This window comes from Nomascus leucogenys, chromosome 11, assembly GCF_006542625.1.
Source record: "Nomascus leucogenys isolate Asia chromosome 11, Asia_NLE_v1, whole genome shotgun sequence".
In the NCBI taxonomy this organism is placed as follows: Eukaryota; Metazoa; Chordata; class Mammalia; order Primates; family Hylobatidae; genus Nomascus; species Nomascus leucogenys.
The window spans coordinates 41162991-41180818 of NC_044391.1; the positions used below are offsets into that span (position 1 = coordinate 41162991).

The 17828-nt window shown below is 33.9% G+C and overlaps 1 protein-coding gene across 3 annotated transcripts in view; it reads right to left on the minus strand.

Annotated features, from left to right (window-relative positions):
- Nucleotides 1–10342: 10342 nt before the first annotated feature.
- The window catches only part of TMEM196 (transmembrane protein 196), a 51943-nt gene continuing 44457 nt past the window's right edge, over nt 10343–17828 (minus strand). For 2 of the 3 annotated variants that reach the window (XM_030822206.1, XM_030822205.1), the window contains exons 3-4: nt 14072–14326; nt 10343–10704 (exon numbers count right to left, since the gene is read on the minus strand). In XM_030822206.1, coding sequence (XP_030678066.1) covers nt 10645–10704; nt 14072–14326 — 315 coding nt within the window. In that variant the 3' untranslated portion in view covers nt 10343–10644. Of the gene's footprint in view, nt 10705–12835; nt 12910–14071; nt 14327–17828 lie in introns of all 3 variants that reach the window. The other variant, XM_030822204.1, reaches the window with a different exon arrangement.

Below are 17828 nucleotides of genomic sequence, written 5' to 3' on the forward strand. Positions count from 1 at the left end.
CCGGCATGCACGCACATATACCTTATTATATTAGTGTGTTTCTATTCCTCACAATCAGATAATCCCTGGAGCAACATAAATGTGCAAAAATTGGTGGTTTGCTGAAATAAATAATGGTGGTTACAAAGTAATATGTGCCATATGCTCTGATTTTTGTAGAACACATGCACACTTATATGCTTAGAAAAAAATCATGGAGAACATGATTGTATTCATGCATCTAGGTCAACAACAGCTGACCTATATGATGGTGGCCCTGTAAGTTTATAATGCCATGTCTTTTTACTGTATCTTTTGTATATTTAGATATACTTAGTTGCACAAATACTTGCCACTGTGTTACAGTTTCCTACAGTGTTCAGTACAGTAACAGGCTGTCCAGGTTTGTAGACGAGGAGCAATAGGCTACAGGCTATTTATCAACCAGCTAAATAGCAATAGGCTATCTATCAATCAAGGAATCTAACCCAGGCATGACTTATGCCATAACTTACCCTTTCAATTATTAAAGATCTTCACTTTTTCTATGTACATGACCAAAGCTGATAAAGGAGGAGATTAGCATAGCACATCATATAGCGTAAGTGTGTAGTAAGGTATGTCATCTGGATTTATGTAAGTACACTCTATGATGTTCATGTGATGATGAAATTGCCTTATTATGCATTTCTCAGAATGTATCCTTGTCATTAAGCGACACATGTCTATACCATATGTTAATGTTAGTCATCTCTTGAGTGTGAATTTATACTTTTATTTTTGTGAATTTTTATATATTATTTTAATGTTTTATACAGAAACAAATCAGAAACTTAATCAGAAGATTTAAGTTGTTACAGGAAATACTCTAGTTTTAGATGATTTAATAGTGTTGGTTGGTGCAAAAGTAATGTGGGTTTTGCCATTACTCTTAGTGGGAAAAATGACACTTACTTTTGCACCAGGCTTAATACAAAGAGAAGAGCCTACCTAGATGCTAAAGTCACATTGCTTGAGTTCAGATCCTGGCTCTGTCACTTACTAGATGTGTGATGTTAGGCAAATTTCTTTCGCTTTTCAAAAAACTAAAATTATTACAGTAGGATTATTTGAAGATGGAATCAGACAGGAATTTTTGGCTATATGTAATTGTTTGCATAAGAAATTCCTATAAAGAGCATTCCATGAAAAATGTCATTGTATCAGTTAGCTTTTGCTGCATAACAAACTATCCTCAAATGTAGTGGCTTTAAATAAAACTATTAATTTAACTCATAATGCTATGGGGACAAATTTAGGCAGCACTCAGTTGGGTTCACTTGTGTATCTGTCCTCATACGTGGCCTCATGCATCTGGTGTTCCAGCAGGCTAGAGTGAGCTTGCTTTCCTGGCAGCTATGCAGGTTTCCAAGATAGAGCAGGAAGCACACAAGACCTCCTGTCTAGACTCTGGAACTTCCACAATGTCAATTCAATGTATGGGGTACATCTGATCTCAGGTACTTTGTTCTTTGCCTCAGAGAGGCTCAGAAGCTTCTTCTGTCATATATCAAGGGTATATAAGACCCTAGGAATGCCCACCCTGGAAAAAGAGAAATACTAGTACTGACAGGAAGGATTTAATCACGCTTATATGACTGTTTATATCAAATTGGTGGAATGAGTGATGAGTGTCAACATCACAATGACCAACATTATCATGGGTAAACTTTATTACAAACCTGCCAGATGCTATGCCAAGTGCCCTAGGTAAATCACTGACAGATAATCTTTACGAATTTTTTACAATAATTACATATATTTACAAGTGAGGAGCCTGTATTCTAAAAATAAAAGTCAGCCTCATGATGGTAGCTGTCCTCTCTGTATTGCTAACAGTCGTATGGCCAGGGCCTAATGCATACTCCTTGGGTGAATGAACTAATGACTTTCCCAAGAATACCCAGCTATTTATCAATAAAGGAATCTAACCCAGGCATGAGTTATCCCATAACTTATGCTTTCAATCACTAAAAATCCTCACTTTTTCTGTCTGTAACAAAAGCTGATGAAGAAGGAAATTGTAAAAATTGATGGTTTATTTTATTTAGTCTTTGCCTAAAAAATGCTAAAGTAAGATATTTAACCAAATTGGTAAATATTAACATTTTAGTAGGATTGGAAAGGTGTCAACAAGCACCAGTTTTAGCCAAATATATATAATACAGGATATATCAACCGAATGTTTGTTGATGCAGACCACTTGTATTTCACAAATTTGCCAGCAGATGGCAAAAATGAGCTTAAATTTGTAAAGTTTTGCTTTAGCCTAAGGACTATAGAAATGACAAAAGTGAAAGGAAACTATTTATTGATGGCTTTTTTGTTTTTTATCTACAATCCTTCTTCAAAAAAGAACTTAGGATGAATTTTTGGCTCTGAAGTTGCCTTCTACTTGGTTGTTAGATTGTTGACACTAAATGACACACATGTGCCTGCAGAGAATGAGGAAATATATTAACAGACCACATTATATTACACACACACACACACACACACACACACACACACACACACGATTTAAACCTGAGCTTTAAAATATGGACCTAAATAAAAAATGCCAATTTTTTAGCTCCTGATGTTACAATTATCTATCTAGGTAAAAGCCAAGAAAGCAACTGCCGAGCACTTTGGATGAAAGATGTCAGCTAAAAAGGATTGGCTTAAATAATAAAATAAATCTGAGGTGTGTGGATATGCACGAATCTGCATACATGTAGATGTGAGCACTGATGACTGCTTCTTGATGTTGGGAAGAGGTAAACAAGGTATCTCAAGAGGGTGAATCTACTTTAGGAGGACAAGATGCCATCTGTATTTATTGTCCTCTTACAAAAACTAGTGTCAGTATTTCTTCTAAGCCCTGTTTCCTCTCTAATCAGACCTTTCTGCAATCGAATTTCAACATCCTTCTTTCAAGGTTTTCAAATCCAATGAATTAGGCTAATACAATTGGCTATGATGCTTGCAAGGGTGCCTGTGGAAATTCTTATTTACTTCCACCTGTCTTTGGCTCAGTGCAGAACAAAAATAGAAAACAGTTTTCTTTTTTTATATTTTGGAGATTACTTTAATGCTGTAGTTTCATAAACCACTTGCTGACTGCAGAATCTGTGTAGATGTGAACTCCAAGATTCTTGACATTAAGTAGTTCCAAAGAATGTGGTATGGAAAGTTTGAGGGTGGTAATTAAAAAAATGAAATTTAGATGCAGTGCCTTTTGATATACAATTTACTCTGAAGTGACCAAACACAATTTATATTAATGTATCATATTCTAGACTTCCTGTTACAGCTGCAGGGTGCTTAATACGTCAATGCTTTAGACATTATTATAGTTATGAATTTATCGTTGTCCAATGGCAAAGTCAACTTGCCCAGTTGTGAAAAAATGCACTGCAGGAATTTACAAAATAAGTCATTACTTTAAGGCCACATTCGTTAGTAAAATATCTGAAAGTCCAAAATTTGCACTGAGTAGGATAGACTAATGAATAAAAGAAAGCTACTCGATTTCTTTGTGTCTGTCTCATTCGCCTTGACATTTTTTGTTGTGATTCCTGTTGTCTTGTACCATATTGGCTTTAGGGTGATACTGACAGTATTAACTCCAGCTTGAATAAAACCATTTCTCTTGAAATCTTTGGCACAGTTGAATAGACTAAACTGGATGTTTAAAAGTAGAAAAAAAAAAAAAAACAGACCCTACCAGAAATGAACATGTCTTTAATATAGCGGAATAATTTTGTTCATGACCAAATTAGTTTTCTCTGTAGCCTATAGGTCCAAGCACCTTATCAATAAAGCCTAGGGGAAAAGTGATCTTGTTTCCGTTTCTCAGTTACAGCTTTCTGCCTGTCTCCAATGACTTCCTAGATTTTCAAGCCTCTTTATATTCAAGGTTTATGGAGCTCAAGTTTTCTTTCAGTTGGCTGAGATCCTTTCTCTGAATTCCTATTTTCAATCTGAGTACATACTTGTTGGCCAGGTGACTAAAACGGTCGCTTCTCTCACTAGCTGCTGCTGCCTTAGTGACTAAAGCTGGATTTCAGTTGGCTGATTCAGGAGTAGGGAGTTTTGTTAAACAAACCCAAGTGCCTAGAGTGAAATGACTGAAGGTAGCTGTCAAAGCTTGACAACTGGAGAGATGAAGTCTCAGGTTCAAGTGCAGGGACCGGAAACTGAAATCAAGGCAGCATCACAGAACCAGAAATTTGAATCTAAAATCAAAACAAGCAGATTAAATAAAGGAGAATGGTTCATATGGGATAGAATTGGTTTGTTTTATGGACCTAAGTATGAGAGTGTGCGTGCGTGTGTGTGCGTAAACACACACATGTTATATGATTTGGCTGAATGGCTTTAAGATTCAGGAGTACCATCGGAAATGATCTCACTTTTCAGGTAAAATGATGTCTACCCACCGTTTTCTTATTTATTCTATTTCTTATTTCATGTTAAATAAGTGATGTTAATATCATAGAGGGATATTCAACTTTATAGATAATGTATATTGTAATAGCATTTGCTAAATAGAGCTTGACAAATGCTCATTTTCACCTGCTGTGCCACCATCCTTTTTGCTGGTAAATGGCAATAGGCTAATATTACCACTACTAAGTATATTGAGACTTGGAAACTTGACCTTCTCTCCAGCAATTCATTTTATTACAGAGAACATTGAAGCTTTTATTTTGTTTTCCTAGAGATTGATAGAAGAATACTAATATACCTAGAAGATAGAAAGAGAAGTCTGGCTTTCAAAAGCCTTTTTGGATAGTAATGAAAGGAGTGGACATTTAGATGACTATCTAAACAAGCCCTTAGAGTACTTCTATATTACACAGTTGAGTGTTATCTCATCCTTAGGCTGACTTATAGTTCAGAGTGAGGGGTAGTGTTGGCTAATAGAGCCACCCCCAAAGGTGTCAGTAGCTTTTCTTTCCTGGGCAATGACCCTAGCTATTTCAAGAGATATCTGTTAGTGCACCACACCCCCCAACCCCAACTCCCGGGATGGATGCTATAGAATGATTAGGTGGAGATCAATACCCTGATTGGATACTAAGGAGCAGTCATGAGATTACTTGCGGCTAATACGACACTTGGTGAAATTTTAACAACATTTTAGATTTTTCTGTGAAGTTTCAGGCAAGTTCTAGAGTCTTCTTGGCAATTTTCCGTGGCATAATAACTTTTAGCTTTGGGGAAAGGCTTGCAATGTATTGTGTGGCTGAAGAAGGTGGAGACTTTCAGTGAAGAAAATCTTGTGAAAACAATAGTCCCTAGTTGATGTGGAGAAAGGCAAAGATGGCAAGATTTCCAACTAAATGAAGGCCTTCTGCCTAAAATGAAGGAGTCTCTTTTCACTATAATTTGTTGATGTAAATAATATTGAAGTGTTAAAATATTGAAATAATTTTATTAAATCTATAGCTTGGTTTTTAAGCAAGATATTACTTGTGAAATGCATTTGCATTCCTAGTAAAGGACTCTTGTATTCAATAAATTGTTTTCCTGGCAAAGGGAGTAAAAAAGAAATTCCTCTGTATAATTTTGCTAGGCATCCATATTTCCAGCAATTTCTGAATTGGTTTCCCATGCTATGAGTAACTGACAACCTGTGATTTATGGATTTGGAATAATTGAATTTCTTGGCTGTCATACACTTTGAGTAAGAAGTATTATATATGTTTCCAGAAAAAAATGACTAAAAGAAGAAAAGAGTGAAGTGATGCCAACTTCTGACATTTTATTTGCAAACAGTGCTCTAACTAAATGATACTTAAGATGCTCCTATAAGTTTCTGAAATATGTTTGCTAAATAATCTTTGAAAATAGTTTGGGATGTAAGGTTTTTAAATACACCATTTTTGAACTAAGTCAAAGAATAAAGTGGAGGACCATGTATTTATTATTGTCACATCCCTAAGCACAAGAAATTCAGGGTATCCTTTGACACATGTAATAGGTAGAGTAAAAATATTGAAAAATAGGGGTTACCCAACATCTCATTTTGCTTGTCAAGCATATAATATTTAATAATTTAGTGGAATTTTTCTGAGCAGAACTTTTTAAATGTGAAATATCGAAAAAAATTTCTAATTTATTATGGGTTGTTCTACCACATTTGCTAGCTTTTACAAGTTTTGCTCAGTTTTTGGATTTTTCTCTTTTTTTTTTGAGACAAAGACTCGCTCTGTCACAAGGCTGGAGTGCAGTGGTGCCGTCTTGGCTCACTGCAACCTCCACCTCCTGGGTTCAAGTGATTCTCCTGCCTCAGCCTCCTGAGTAGGGGGGACTACAGGCACATGCCACCACGCCTAGCTAATTTTTGTATTTTTAGTAGAGATGGGGTTTCACCATTCTTTTTACTCCCTTTGCCAGGAAAACAATTTATTGAATACAAGAGTTCTTTACTAGGAATGAAAATGCATTTCACAAGTAGTATACTGCTTAAAAACCAAGCTATAGCTTTAATAAAATTATTTCACCATGTTGGCCAGGATGGTCTCGATTTCTTGACCTTGTGATCCACTCACCTCAGCCTCCCAAAGTGCTGAGATTACAGGCATAAGCCACCACGCCCTGCCCAGTTCATGGATTTGTAATTGGTACATCACCTTTCAAATTCCATGGAGTATTTACTGACTCTTTTCATATTTTCAATTGGAATGATAATTGGTTAATTGTGCAAGAATTTGTACAAGGACTGAAGGAAATTGGAAGTTCCTCTCTATGTGCTTTTGACTAGCATTAGCTAATGGATCTTTCTGAAATGATGGGGATATTCTGTAACTGTTGCCCATATATGTCTATTTGACACTTGGAATATGGCTAGTTTGATGGAGAAACTGAAAAACAAAAATATTCTTTTGTTTTAATTAATTTATATTTAGATTTAAATAGTCACATGTGGATAGTGGCTACCATATTAGACAGTGTAGGTAGACCTTAGAACAGTGAGTTTATGACCTTGAGCCATTCAAGTCTTCACTTATAGGTAGCATTAAAATTGGCTGCTCTGGATTATGTTCAAAGGATTTCCTCAGTGGTTCTTAAGTGGCTAATATCTCCCTACCAAAGAAACAGGTAAACACTTGTTAGGACATTTTTGGTTATTAAAATGATAAGAGTGTCCTCCTGGGATTTAGTGGGTAGAGATGAGAGATGCTAAATGGCCTGAAATGTGTGGGACAGTCTGCATAATGAGTTATTATCCAGCCCAAATGCCAGTAACAACCAATTTGACAAACTCAAGTAGGCCTTCAGAGTTGTCTAAATATTGTGGTTTAATTTGTGACATCACCTGCAGTCTCTGTCCTACTGTAGTAAATTCTGTCTCATATGATCTGTGTCTTATTTTCTCATGCCCTCAGGGACTTCACATTCTTATTATAATCATTTTGTTTGATGTCTTCAACCAGTCTCTGTCTATACTTGAACATATTCTAGCTTTTGTATCTCAAATAATATTCTTATTTAATTCTATATCCTTCATCTGTGACTGTCTCTTTTCCCTCATTCACAGCAGGCCATCCCTTGCCACTCTCAGAATAGTACATTTATTCATGTAGCTATTGGGGAAGCCATTTCTGTATTATAATGAAAAGAAAGCCAACACCATACGTAGTTTCAAAGCACATCATTTTATTATAGACATGTCAGTAGAGTTATCATTTCATGTTCCACTTCCAAACCATTGTGTGTGTATATATACATATATATACATATGTGTGTATGTATATGTATATACATACACATATGTATATATACACATATACATACACACATATGTATATATACACATATACATACACATATGTATATATACACATATACATACACACGTGTGTATATATACACATATACATACACATATGTATATATACACGTATACATACACACGTGTGTATATATACACGTATACATACACACGTGTGTATGTATATACGTATACATACACATATGTGTATATATATACACACATACACATATATGTTTAAAATTTCCAAAGAGAGCCCAGTTTTATTCTTTTATGCTTATAATACCTCTACTTATTTGATATGGTCCAAAGTATACCACCACTCCAGTTTCACATCGTTTTTCTAATTTAATATCACCTTACTTTCTTCCAAGGATAGGCTCATACTAAAACTATAAGGTAGTCACTTAAAACATTCCAGCATATGGTTCAATGTATTGTCCAAATTAAAGTTTCAAGCACTTGAACAATATCTTCCTAACATCCCCCACTTATCTAAAAAAGAATCGCTGCACATCCCAAGTAAATCATTCTAAACTCAATTTTGAAAACACTAGGTAGAAATAATCATATTTAAAAATATATCTATACTTGGTTAAACATATACTGTAAACTATTTGAATAATTGTGATGATGCCGTCTCTTTTTAACTATACATCAAAGTGATATGCCTCCTTTTGTCCTTTAATGTGTTATGTCATAGATCAGTTCAAAAGGCATTACAACATTTTTCTGATGTATTATAATTTTGTATTGAACAAACATGTTTATAGAGAAATGCTACTGAAAATTAGAGTCAGTGTTTATTCTTTCAGTACAAAACTACATCCTTGCATGAATTCAGTAGGATCATACACACACAAATATCTTCATGATGTAATTTAGATTTTCACTGGCAAAGATCATGCCTGTTTGTGGCATTGAATGAATAGTTATGATGTTGATTCACTATATGAGGTTGCATTTATGGGTAACTTCTGTAACCTACTAGGCAATGAAGTTATCCAGAGGAATTGGGAGACTTCAAAAACTGCACCAAACAAGAAGAGTCCAGTTATTTCTCTTGAATAGATGACAGCCAGAATTTTAAGTGAGCTGATTTAAATAGGTTAAATGATGATCATGTTGCTATAAAATAAAAGACCTACAAATTTTCATTAACTTGAATTATTATTACTGTGTTAGCACAATTAAAACTCATGTTTTGTTTATAAATTATATTCTCATACTGGATACTAAATATTTTAATTTACCTTTGGTTCAATAAGTAACTCATAAAAATGACATGAAAATTGATTAGATTTGGGGAAAAAGAAAAGTATACAATATAGTGAGATTTATGTATTTAAAAATAATAGATTTCTTTGTCTGTTGCCAGAGGTTATATTCTCATAAATATATTCAGATATATGTTGTTTTTTCACTTATATGTGTTGTTCTTGTTTGCTATTTTAACATTCCATTATTAGAGGAAAGGATTGAATCTAGCTATATAAAGGTTAGCCTATCTTTTCACTTTTTCCTGAAAGAATTCTTTCAGGATCTTTGGATGTAGGCTTTCTTATATATGGACTGCCTATATTATTTCATGAGAATTGTAAAACAAAACACCTAAATTAGATTATAGCAAAGGTAATTATAACTTCATTGTTGGGGGGTTACATCATCTGCCCTTTTGTATCATTTAATCGGACTGCAAGGTGTTTGAAATATCAATATCATCAATAATTTTAAGTCATGATGTCTTTATAAATATGGAACTATGTCATTAAAGTCATGTTCGTTTATAAATTAATTTTAATTGCTATACATAAATACTATAATCATAGTGAAATAGTCAAATAAGTAGTCTATCTGTACACTACACTATTCAGATCACTCATCTTCATAAATATCAGCCACAATGATATTTACACAAAACCTAATTAAAAGAAGAAAAATGGGCAATTTTAGTAGAAATTAAACATGTGGTTTTGTGGGCATAGAAGAGCCTTGAGCAATTGCCTTCCCATTTCTAGTGGAGTAGAATCTTAATATTACCCCGACAGCATCACAATTTCTTTTCTAATACCTATTTACATTCATGTATGCTATAATATATGCTGTATACATGTTCTATATTTACAGTATATATACACACATTCACACACATACTTTATTCTTAGGCTCATTCATGAACATGCAGATCAATCTGCACAGTATGATCAAAACATGTTTATTTTCTTAAATGATATTCACATATAACTTTTCACTCTTTGTGCAAAAATGCAAAAATACCATATAGATTAGTATTCTCTCTCTCTAAAAAGTCTCTTTTTTATGCGTGAGGTTTTTTGTCATTTACAAATAAATTATGAAATATATTTCATTCATAAGTTGAAAATAATTACAATGTTTTTATAACAAGGCATTACTGAGGTTTTGAATTGTAGCATCCTTGAAGCCATCTGTCTTTCAAAACAAAGACATCAATAAGTTATTTTTATTTCTTGACATTTGCACTTTTCAATTACTCATATGAAATATGTCATTACAAATATAATAATCATGCTAGTCAAATAGTGTTTGTATAGAATATGCATTTTATTTCTGTTTTACTATTTCTTTTTCCTGAAAAGTCTTCTTTAGAACAATCTGGAAAGCATCTTGAAATTATTGTACTAGAATGTTTCTGGAAAGTTTTTTACCCCATAAAAAAGGGTGGAGAAACCAGTGAGGCAATATATTTTTTAGGAAGAAAAATTTTAGTGGATGCTCAGGAGAGACAAATGCAAATGCAAAAACTGTTTTATTTTCTAGTCCTTTGGTGTCTCATTGCCTCATGAAAATCCTTAAAAGTGTTCAATTCTTTAAAACATTGATTATACTCTTCCATTAAATATCAGCTGTGGTCCTCCATTGCTCATGTTGTCTGTCATTTCCTGTTAGAAAAATGACATGATTAATTAAAATTCGCTTTCAGAGTAAGACATTGTTTTCATTAATGAGTTTGCAAAACAGAAATTTCAATCCATTGAAAAACTTGCTAAGTTTTGGGGAGAGACAAGGATATTGCTGTTATATTTGAGGAACTAAAATTTCATGGCATCTTGGAGCACATGAAAATGCTGAAGTAAGAATCAGTTAGACCAAAATATTCTATCCACAACAACAGTCCATTCTCTCCCCACTTTCCTGAGTTTCCTCTTTCTTTCTTCAACTCAGTTTTGGAAAGACCTCGCCTAGAAAGAAGAAGATGGTTAAATGCGCAAGTTTTTCTAATGCATGGACTCTGCTGAGCATGTCAACAAAGTGCCAATGCATTCTAGAGGTGACCTTTATTCTATAGGAAAATGTGTGGCCTTTTTGCTAAGAACAGAAAAAGGCCTACAAGGGCATTATTGCTCATTTGTAACTATGGATCACTAAAAAATCATAGTGGGAAAGATTGTTTTTCATGACACTATCACTCTTCCAGTAAGAAGCAAAAACAGTGAAGTCTCTTAACATGTTTTTAATGGATCAATTACTAAAAAGTTAATAAGTAAAACTGTATAGAAAAGCACGAAAATATAGATACAAAGGACAAACTATCATTAAAAGTTTCATTTTCAATTATATGAAATACATTATGAAAAATTCTGATGCTTTTAATTCATATGTTTTATTAAATATTAAATCCTTCCCAACACAATAAAAAGTAATGGGATATGAAGCCCATTCATATTGTAATGGTTAGAGCACCATACTAAAAATATGTTGATAAAATTATCTAAAAATAAATTGGCAGCATCTTTCCATGCTTGAACAAGCCTATTTGCAACAGAGCAGAAAAAAAAAATTACAAGTGGAAATTATTTTCTCAATTATTTTATTTCTATCTAGCTCTGTTTGGAGAATCTGCTAGAGATGTACATGGTGAAATTCTCCTAGAGATGTATGTGATGAAAAATCTGAAAATATATTACGGTTATATGCTGGAATTAAGTGTATAGCTCAGAAATCTGATTTGAGGCTTCATTGAGGAACTCACCATTGATGGCAAAATAGGTAGAATCACCCCCCACCCCCAATGATCTTCAACAAAATTTACTTTTCCTATTTTACCTACTAGGAGAAAAATCAAATTTCTAATAAATTTACATAAACCCGTTAGGAGACTTTTCTCCTTCTACAATGACATCCCACTCAAAAACTGCTTAGAAATGATAAAAAGTTAATCTGTTATATTAACCTTTTATTGCAGAACTTAGTAAAACAATTTTTTAAAATTTTACAAAAAAAGAATTTTCTTAACTGAATTCACTCTACCATAAACACAGTAAAATCACTGATAGGAAAGAAGAGTGAAAATTAGTTTTAAAATGAGTGAGTCTCCAGTTTGCAAAAAAAAAATTGCAAATAGGCATGCTTAATTTAATAGGAAGATTGTGGTTTAAATTTGAGCTGGACCAATGTGACTATTTGCAAATGGGCTTTCTGCAAATGGGCCGTAGTATCCATGTGACTTTCTGTATGTCCAATTACTTTGTTTGAGCAAACCAAGAACCATTAATATTTATTTTTAGCAATTTGAAACATGGGAACTAAATTTAAAATGTATCACATAAGATAATTTTATAAGAAGAATCTTTTCATACCAAAATTTTACTGTATTAGTGTCCAACTTTGGCCATCTTCTCATGCAATTTTAGCATGAGGGAAATACACAGTTTGTCTTTATCCAGACATATCTATTATTAAAAACAGAACTCTGGCCCATGAATGATTATACTGAGTCAGAATCATGAAGTAGTAGACAATAAAAGGAGTCATGAATCATCCAAGCAGAAATGTGTTTGGATGCTTATAGGCAGGCTGAGTATTTTAAATACTCAACCAACTTTCAAGCTGCAAGACTCGGCCATGTAGGTTTATGTCAGCTCTGCAAAGTAAGCGCTTATGAAAGCGATACTTTGAGAAACATTAAACAACATCAGTTCAGACTGATCTGTTGACATCATGGCTTTCTGGAAGGGGTAGTGCTTTCTGCAGCGACATTACAACATGGTAACTCCCTAGAAATCAGCGTACCTTGTAGGTAACTCTGGTGTCGGGGGCACCACCGGGCAGCTGGGCAAGTCGGTTATTTCAATAGCCCTCAATCTCTAATATAAATATAACAATCATACAATAAATATTGTACAAATATATACAGAAAACTAAATCAGACTAGTATAAAATAAAGCACAAAAGAGCCACTATTCATATATACATATAAAATGATCATCTATTTTTAACAATCATTTCTTTAAATTACTGGAGTCTTGCTATGTATATTATTAATTCTTTAATGAAGGACATGCATAGCTCTGTTTAAAATTGCTTCCTTGAGTCAATTTGAGAACACTTGCTCTCCTTATTTGAATGTATAGATGGTACACAAAATGGAAACACTACAGAATACATATTTTTCCTTCAAAATAACATTCTAAAGAAATGTGCAGTAAGTCTTGCTATTATTAATTCTCCTCTGTGCTTGTGCAATTTTATTTCCATGATATGAAGCAAAATATAATGTGGTCATTACCTTGGTGAGTTTATTTTACAAATGTTTCCTCTTTTCTCTACTAGATCCAGTAGCAGAAACTGAATTAAGGAATACGTGCAAAATGTAATAGAAACACAGACATCATACTATACCATTTATCCTTTTATACAATTAATTTAACTTCCTATTTATATGGGTTTCATGAAACAATTATGCAAGGACAACTGTTTAAAATACAGGCAAAGCTATCCAAATATGCATAAGTTTACATGAGAATTAAATGAAGCTTTATATGGACTGTAATATCTGCACTGATAGACAAGGCTTTTTGTCACCTTATTAAAAAGCCCCTTTATACTTGAAGATCAAATTTACATAATCAAATGCATCTCCTTAAAAGAACAAGGGAAGAGCTAGAAAAGGGAATTCATGCAATTTCTAAAACTGGCATTATTGAGTGGAGAGTGTATTTAGTATCTGTGTTTTTCCTCAGTATAATACATAAAAATCCATATTTATAAGGTATTCAATATTTTATGAAATACGATTTTAGGCACTGTGTTTCTGAATAGACAGAGAGACTACAAAATTTTGTTGAAAATAGGTGTGCCCATGAATTGCAGAGAAAAAAAATAAAATTTCTATTCTTAACCCAATAGAGCCAAAAATATAAAATCTGATTCCTCAAATTATGATCTAAAGTTTCAAGTTGATTCACCCAGAGTGGACTTCAGTCTTCATCATGTGCTAGCAGTGAGAGGATAAGGTACAAAACTCACTTTCTCAGCCATTTCATGAGAGTGATGCAGGGAATGCTCCCTTTCTGAGAACATCCTCCTCTGTTCATAACTGGCTAGTCGACAAGTGAGCCAGGAAGAGAGAGTGCAGCCCCCGATCCCAATGCACGCGAGAGACATGGAGGCAAGGTGCAGAGGGTATAGGGAGGAAGTTTTCTTCGTGACCGCCCGGAGGAACTGAAAATTCAGGATGCCCCCAATGAGTCCACAGATACAGCAGGCTGAAAACAGGATCATCTGATAAGAAAAAGAAAGGCAGCGTTAAAGCTGAAAAGGCAAACCTGACCAGAACACAGTTGCCCTGTCGGTCTGCACGTCAATGATGACTAACCTACAATAAAGAAGAAAAAGGTGGTTTTGGTGCTTCACAGAGGACAGGAGATTTTTTTTTTTTTTTTTTTTTTTTTTTTAGCCAAGTTTCTATTCACTCTGACTCACTGTAGACAGAGGGAGTATACCACAGCGTTTCAGAAATTGATAACTGACTATATTAAAGCCAAGGATATAGCTTATGAAAACTCTGAAGCAAACAAAATTTATCTTCTAGGTAGATTTAGATTTAAATATTTATTTAACATCTGCCGTGTGCTACTACGCTAGGAACTTTAACAGATATCATCTCAATTGACACTCCCAGCAAGCCTCTGAGATAGTAACATACGTTTTAGAAAAATGAATGGTAAATAGCTAACACTAAATTTAGGCACCAAACCCAGATTTTTCTGATTCAAAATCTACTTTCACTGTGTCAGTCCTTCAAAAATATCTCAATAGCTTCTCTTTGGATTGTCATTAGTTCGACCTAACTTCAAATCTTTATATCTTCCTACCTATGTGAGCTTAGGAAATTTAGTTAAATCTCTTTTTTTTAAAAAAAAAAAAGTTCACTCATATTTCGTTGTGCATGTATTTCCTAAACAAGTACTTTAGGGACTCCTATGAACTGACCCCTATATATTACAAATATTTTATTACTTGTGGCACTATCATTGAAGAATATACAATAGGAGTTCCAAAAATACTGTTTGTTTGTTTGTTTTAGAGAAACAGATGATGTGGCTTTGCTTTTGGTCCTACTATTGGTTGGATCTAGGTGTCTATTAATAGAGCTAAGGGGGTTTAATCAACAACTATCATAAGATCCCTGGCAGAACCAAGAATAATGCTTTCTGAGAAGTAAATATTTTGTGAATATTTAATAAATTTAATTAGCTAGTCAAATAACTTTAATAATTATATTTTCTTTTTGCATCTGGTCTAAATTCTTCTATGGGCTTTCATGATACTTTATACTATGATACTAATTGAATTATGCAATCTAATTTCCATTCTTCTCTGGAACACAGTCTTATTCCAGTCACCTTTCTTGTCCTTCAATATGGGTTACTCCTTCCCACATCAGTGATATTTTTCATTTCCTGGAAATAATTTTGCTTCTTCCTTAGACTCCTGGATGAAAGGCACAAATTAAGTCCTAACCTGGACTTTATTGATCTCCTCCTTTGCTATAATTCCCCAGGTCAAACAGCTTTGTAACTCACTTTAACATTTAATTTTATTTTATCAGATATTATTTTTCATTGACAGTTGAGTTTAGCCTGCACTTACTGAGCACCTAGCATTTGTTAGCCCCTGAGTGCAGCAGCTGCTGGCATTACAATCAATCATTCATAATAATTCCTCTTCAGACCAAAAATCTGATGAAAAAAAATCTTGTGAAAGAGAAGATCCAGAATTTTAACATGGCATGATAAATATTAAGAAACGGATATATGGGTTGCCCTAGGAGTAGGGAGGAGAAGAATTTAGCCCAGCCAAGATTTTTGGAGAAGGCCTTCTTGAGAATATGTCATGTCAGTAACTACAAGTAGTTAATTTCATTTCTTCAACTTAATTCAGCATTCCTTATTGCATCTGTAAATATCATCAGAGCTAAAAATCCAATAATGAATGGGTAAAATCTTTTTATACTTGATTAAATATAATACTGGAGATCAGTTACCAAATAATTAAATCATCCTACTAAGTGTAAACTTGTAGCTCAAGATGCCTAGTAGAATTAACCAATTATATTTTATTTTAAAGTAGGTTTGGATGTCATGCTGTTCTTTGGGGATATATTTTGGTGTTTACTCATTCTCTGAAAATACGGAAAGATATTACAATCTAGCTTCAAATAATTAATTCTTGTTATAGAGAAAGTAGACAATACCTTTAGTTTTCTATCACAGGAAAGCCCACGTCTTTCCTGATGTCATTCTGATTAATTCTTTAAAGGCATGACACCTCATTAACATGTGTTAATAAAACAATCTTATCCAGGAATTAAAATGTTTAAATCTGTAACCGTATACTATTTTCAAATTTCACCAGGTTAGAGACTCTAGACTCCAGATATATTTGGAGTGAAATTTTTAAAAAAAATTTCATTAAAATGTAGAAAATCTTGATAGTTAAATGCCATCAATAGGGACCTTAGAAAGTACAGAGGATAATGTACCTTCTAATAGTAGGTACAGCTACCACCTGGGTGGTAGTTTCTTAAAAAAATCAGATTTCGTCATTTTTTTCCTTGTAATTTATAAGAGAAAGAGAAGTGCCACTATTGCCTTTGTATAAAACAACAACAACAACAAAAAGCCTCTTCCTTCCTTTTTTTGTTTTTTCCTTCCCTCCCTCCTCTTTCTTTCTCTCTTTCTTTTTTCTCTTTCTCTTTCTTTTTGTCATGCTTCCTTGCTTGTTTACTTGCTTTCTCCCAAGGAGTTGTTCCTACATAGTCATAAAGAGTCTTGGTAGAGGAAGACCATAAGAAGAATGAAGACCATGTCTAAAGAATGATGGGAGAATCATAAATGCAAGTTACAAGCCTGAAAAAATACACTTTTTTCCTAAAGGTTTCATTTTTCCCTTTATGTAATTTTTAAAAATTACACCTAAAATTGCTGTCTAAAGCAGTGAGGGCTTTAGCCTTTTTGTCATAATAGATGTTTTCACAAAGAAAGATGTGATTAGAAAAAGGGGTCAAATAAAAATAACTGCAATGCTTCCCATTCCCTGATCTGCTCAGATAACTGGCCTCACCTTGGAGAATTCTTTTTATGCTCAAAGGCCACTTCCTAGGGTCCCTGTGTAGTATTAATTTTGCCAATTTGTAAGTGTCTATGTTCTTTTCCATAATACTTGGTAAAATAAACCACACTTTTTCCTTATTTCCAAACCCTTATAAAAAACCATGAAAGGCGATGGGGAATCCACACTTCAGCATGCAGTGTGTCTCATCCAGCCAATATCAGAGTTAACTGGGAGTGTGTTCCATACCCCAGAAACCTACTATAGTACCAGAAAACATCTGAAAACACTTATGTGTGCATTCACAGTAATAAAAGAAAATAAAATAAATCTCTGAGAATTAACTGTAACCATAGCAACACAGCTGTCTCGCTGCTTCGCAAAACTTGCTTCACAGTCAACGAAAGCCAATAATCCTTAGGCCCAGTTCCATATTTAAACGGTTACATTTCTCATGGGCTGAAGCTTTATCTACTTGAGCTTACTGAAGGATTCAGGCGATTGTCTGGCAGTCTCCAAATTGGAAAACTAGAGACTGTCATCCGTAGCAGTCATTAAAGGTTACATATTCAGGTATTTAAAGAGTTTATTAAAGTTTTTTTTACATAGGTGGGCTTTTGTCATAGTTTCTAATAATTTTGATGGTTTTCTTTGAAAACAGAAAAGGCAG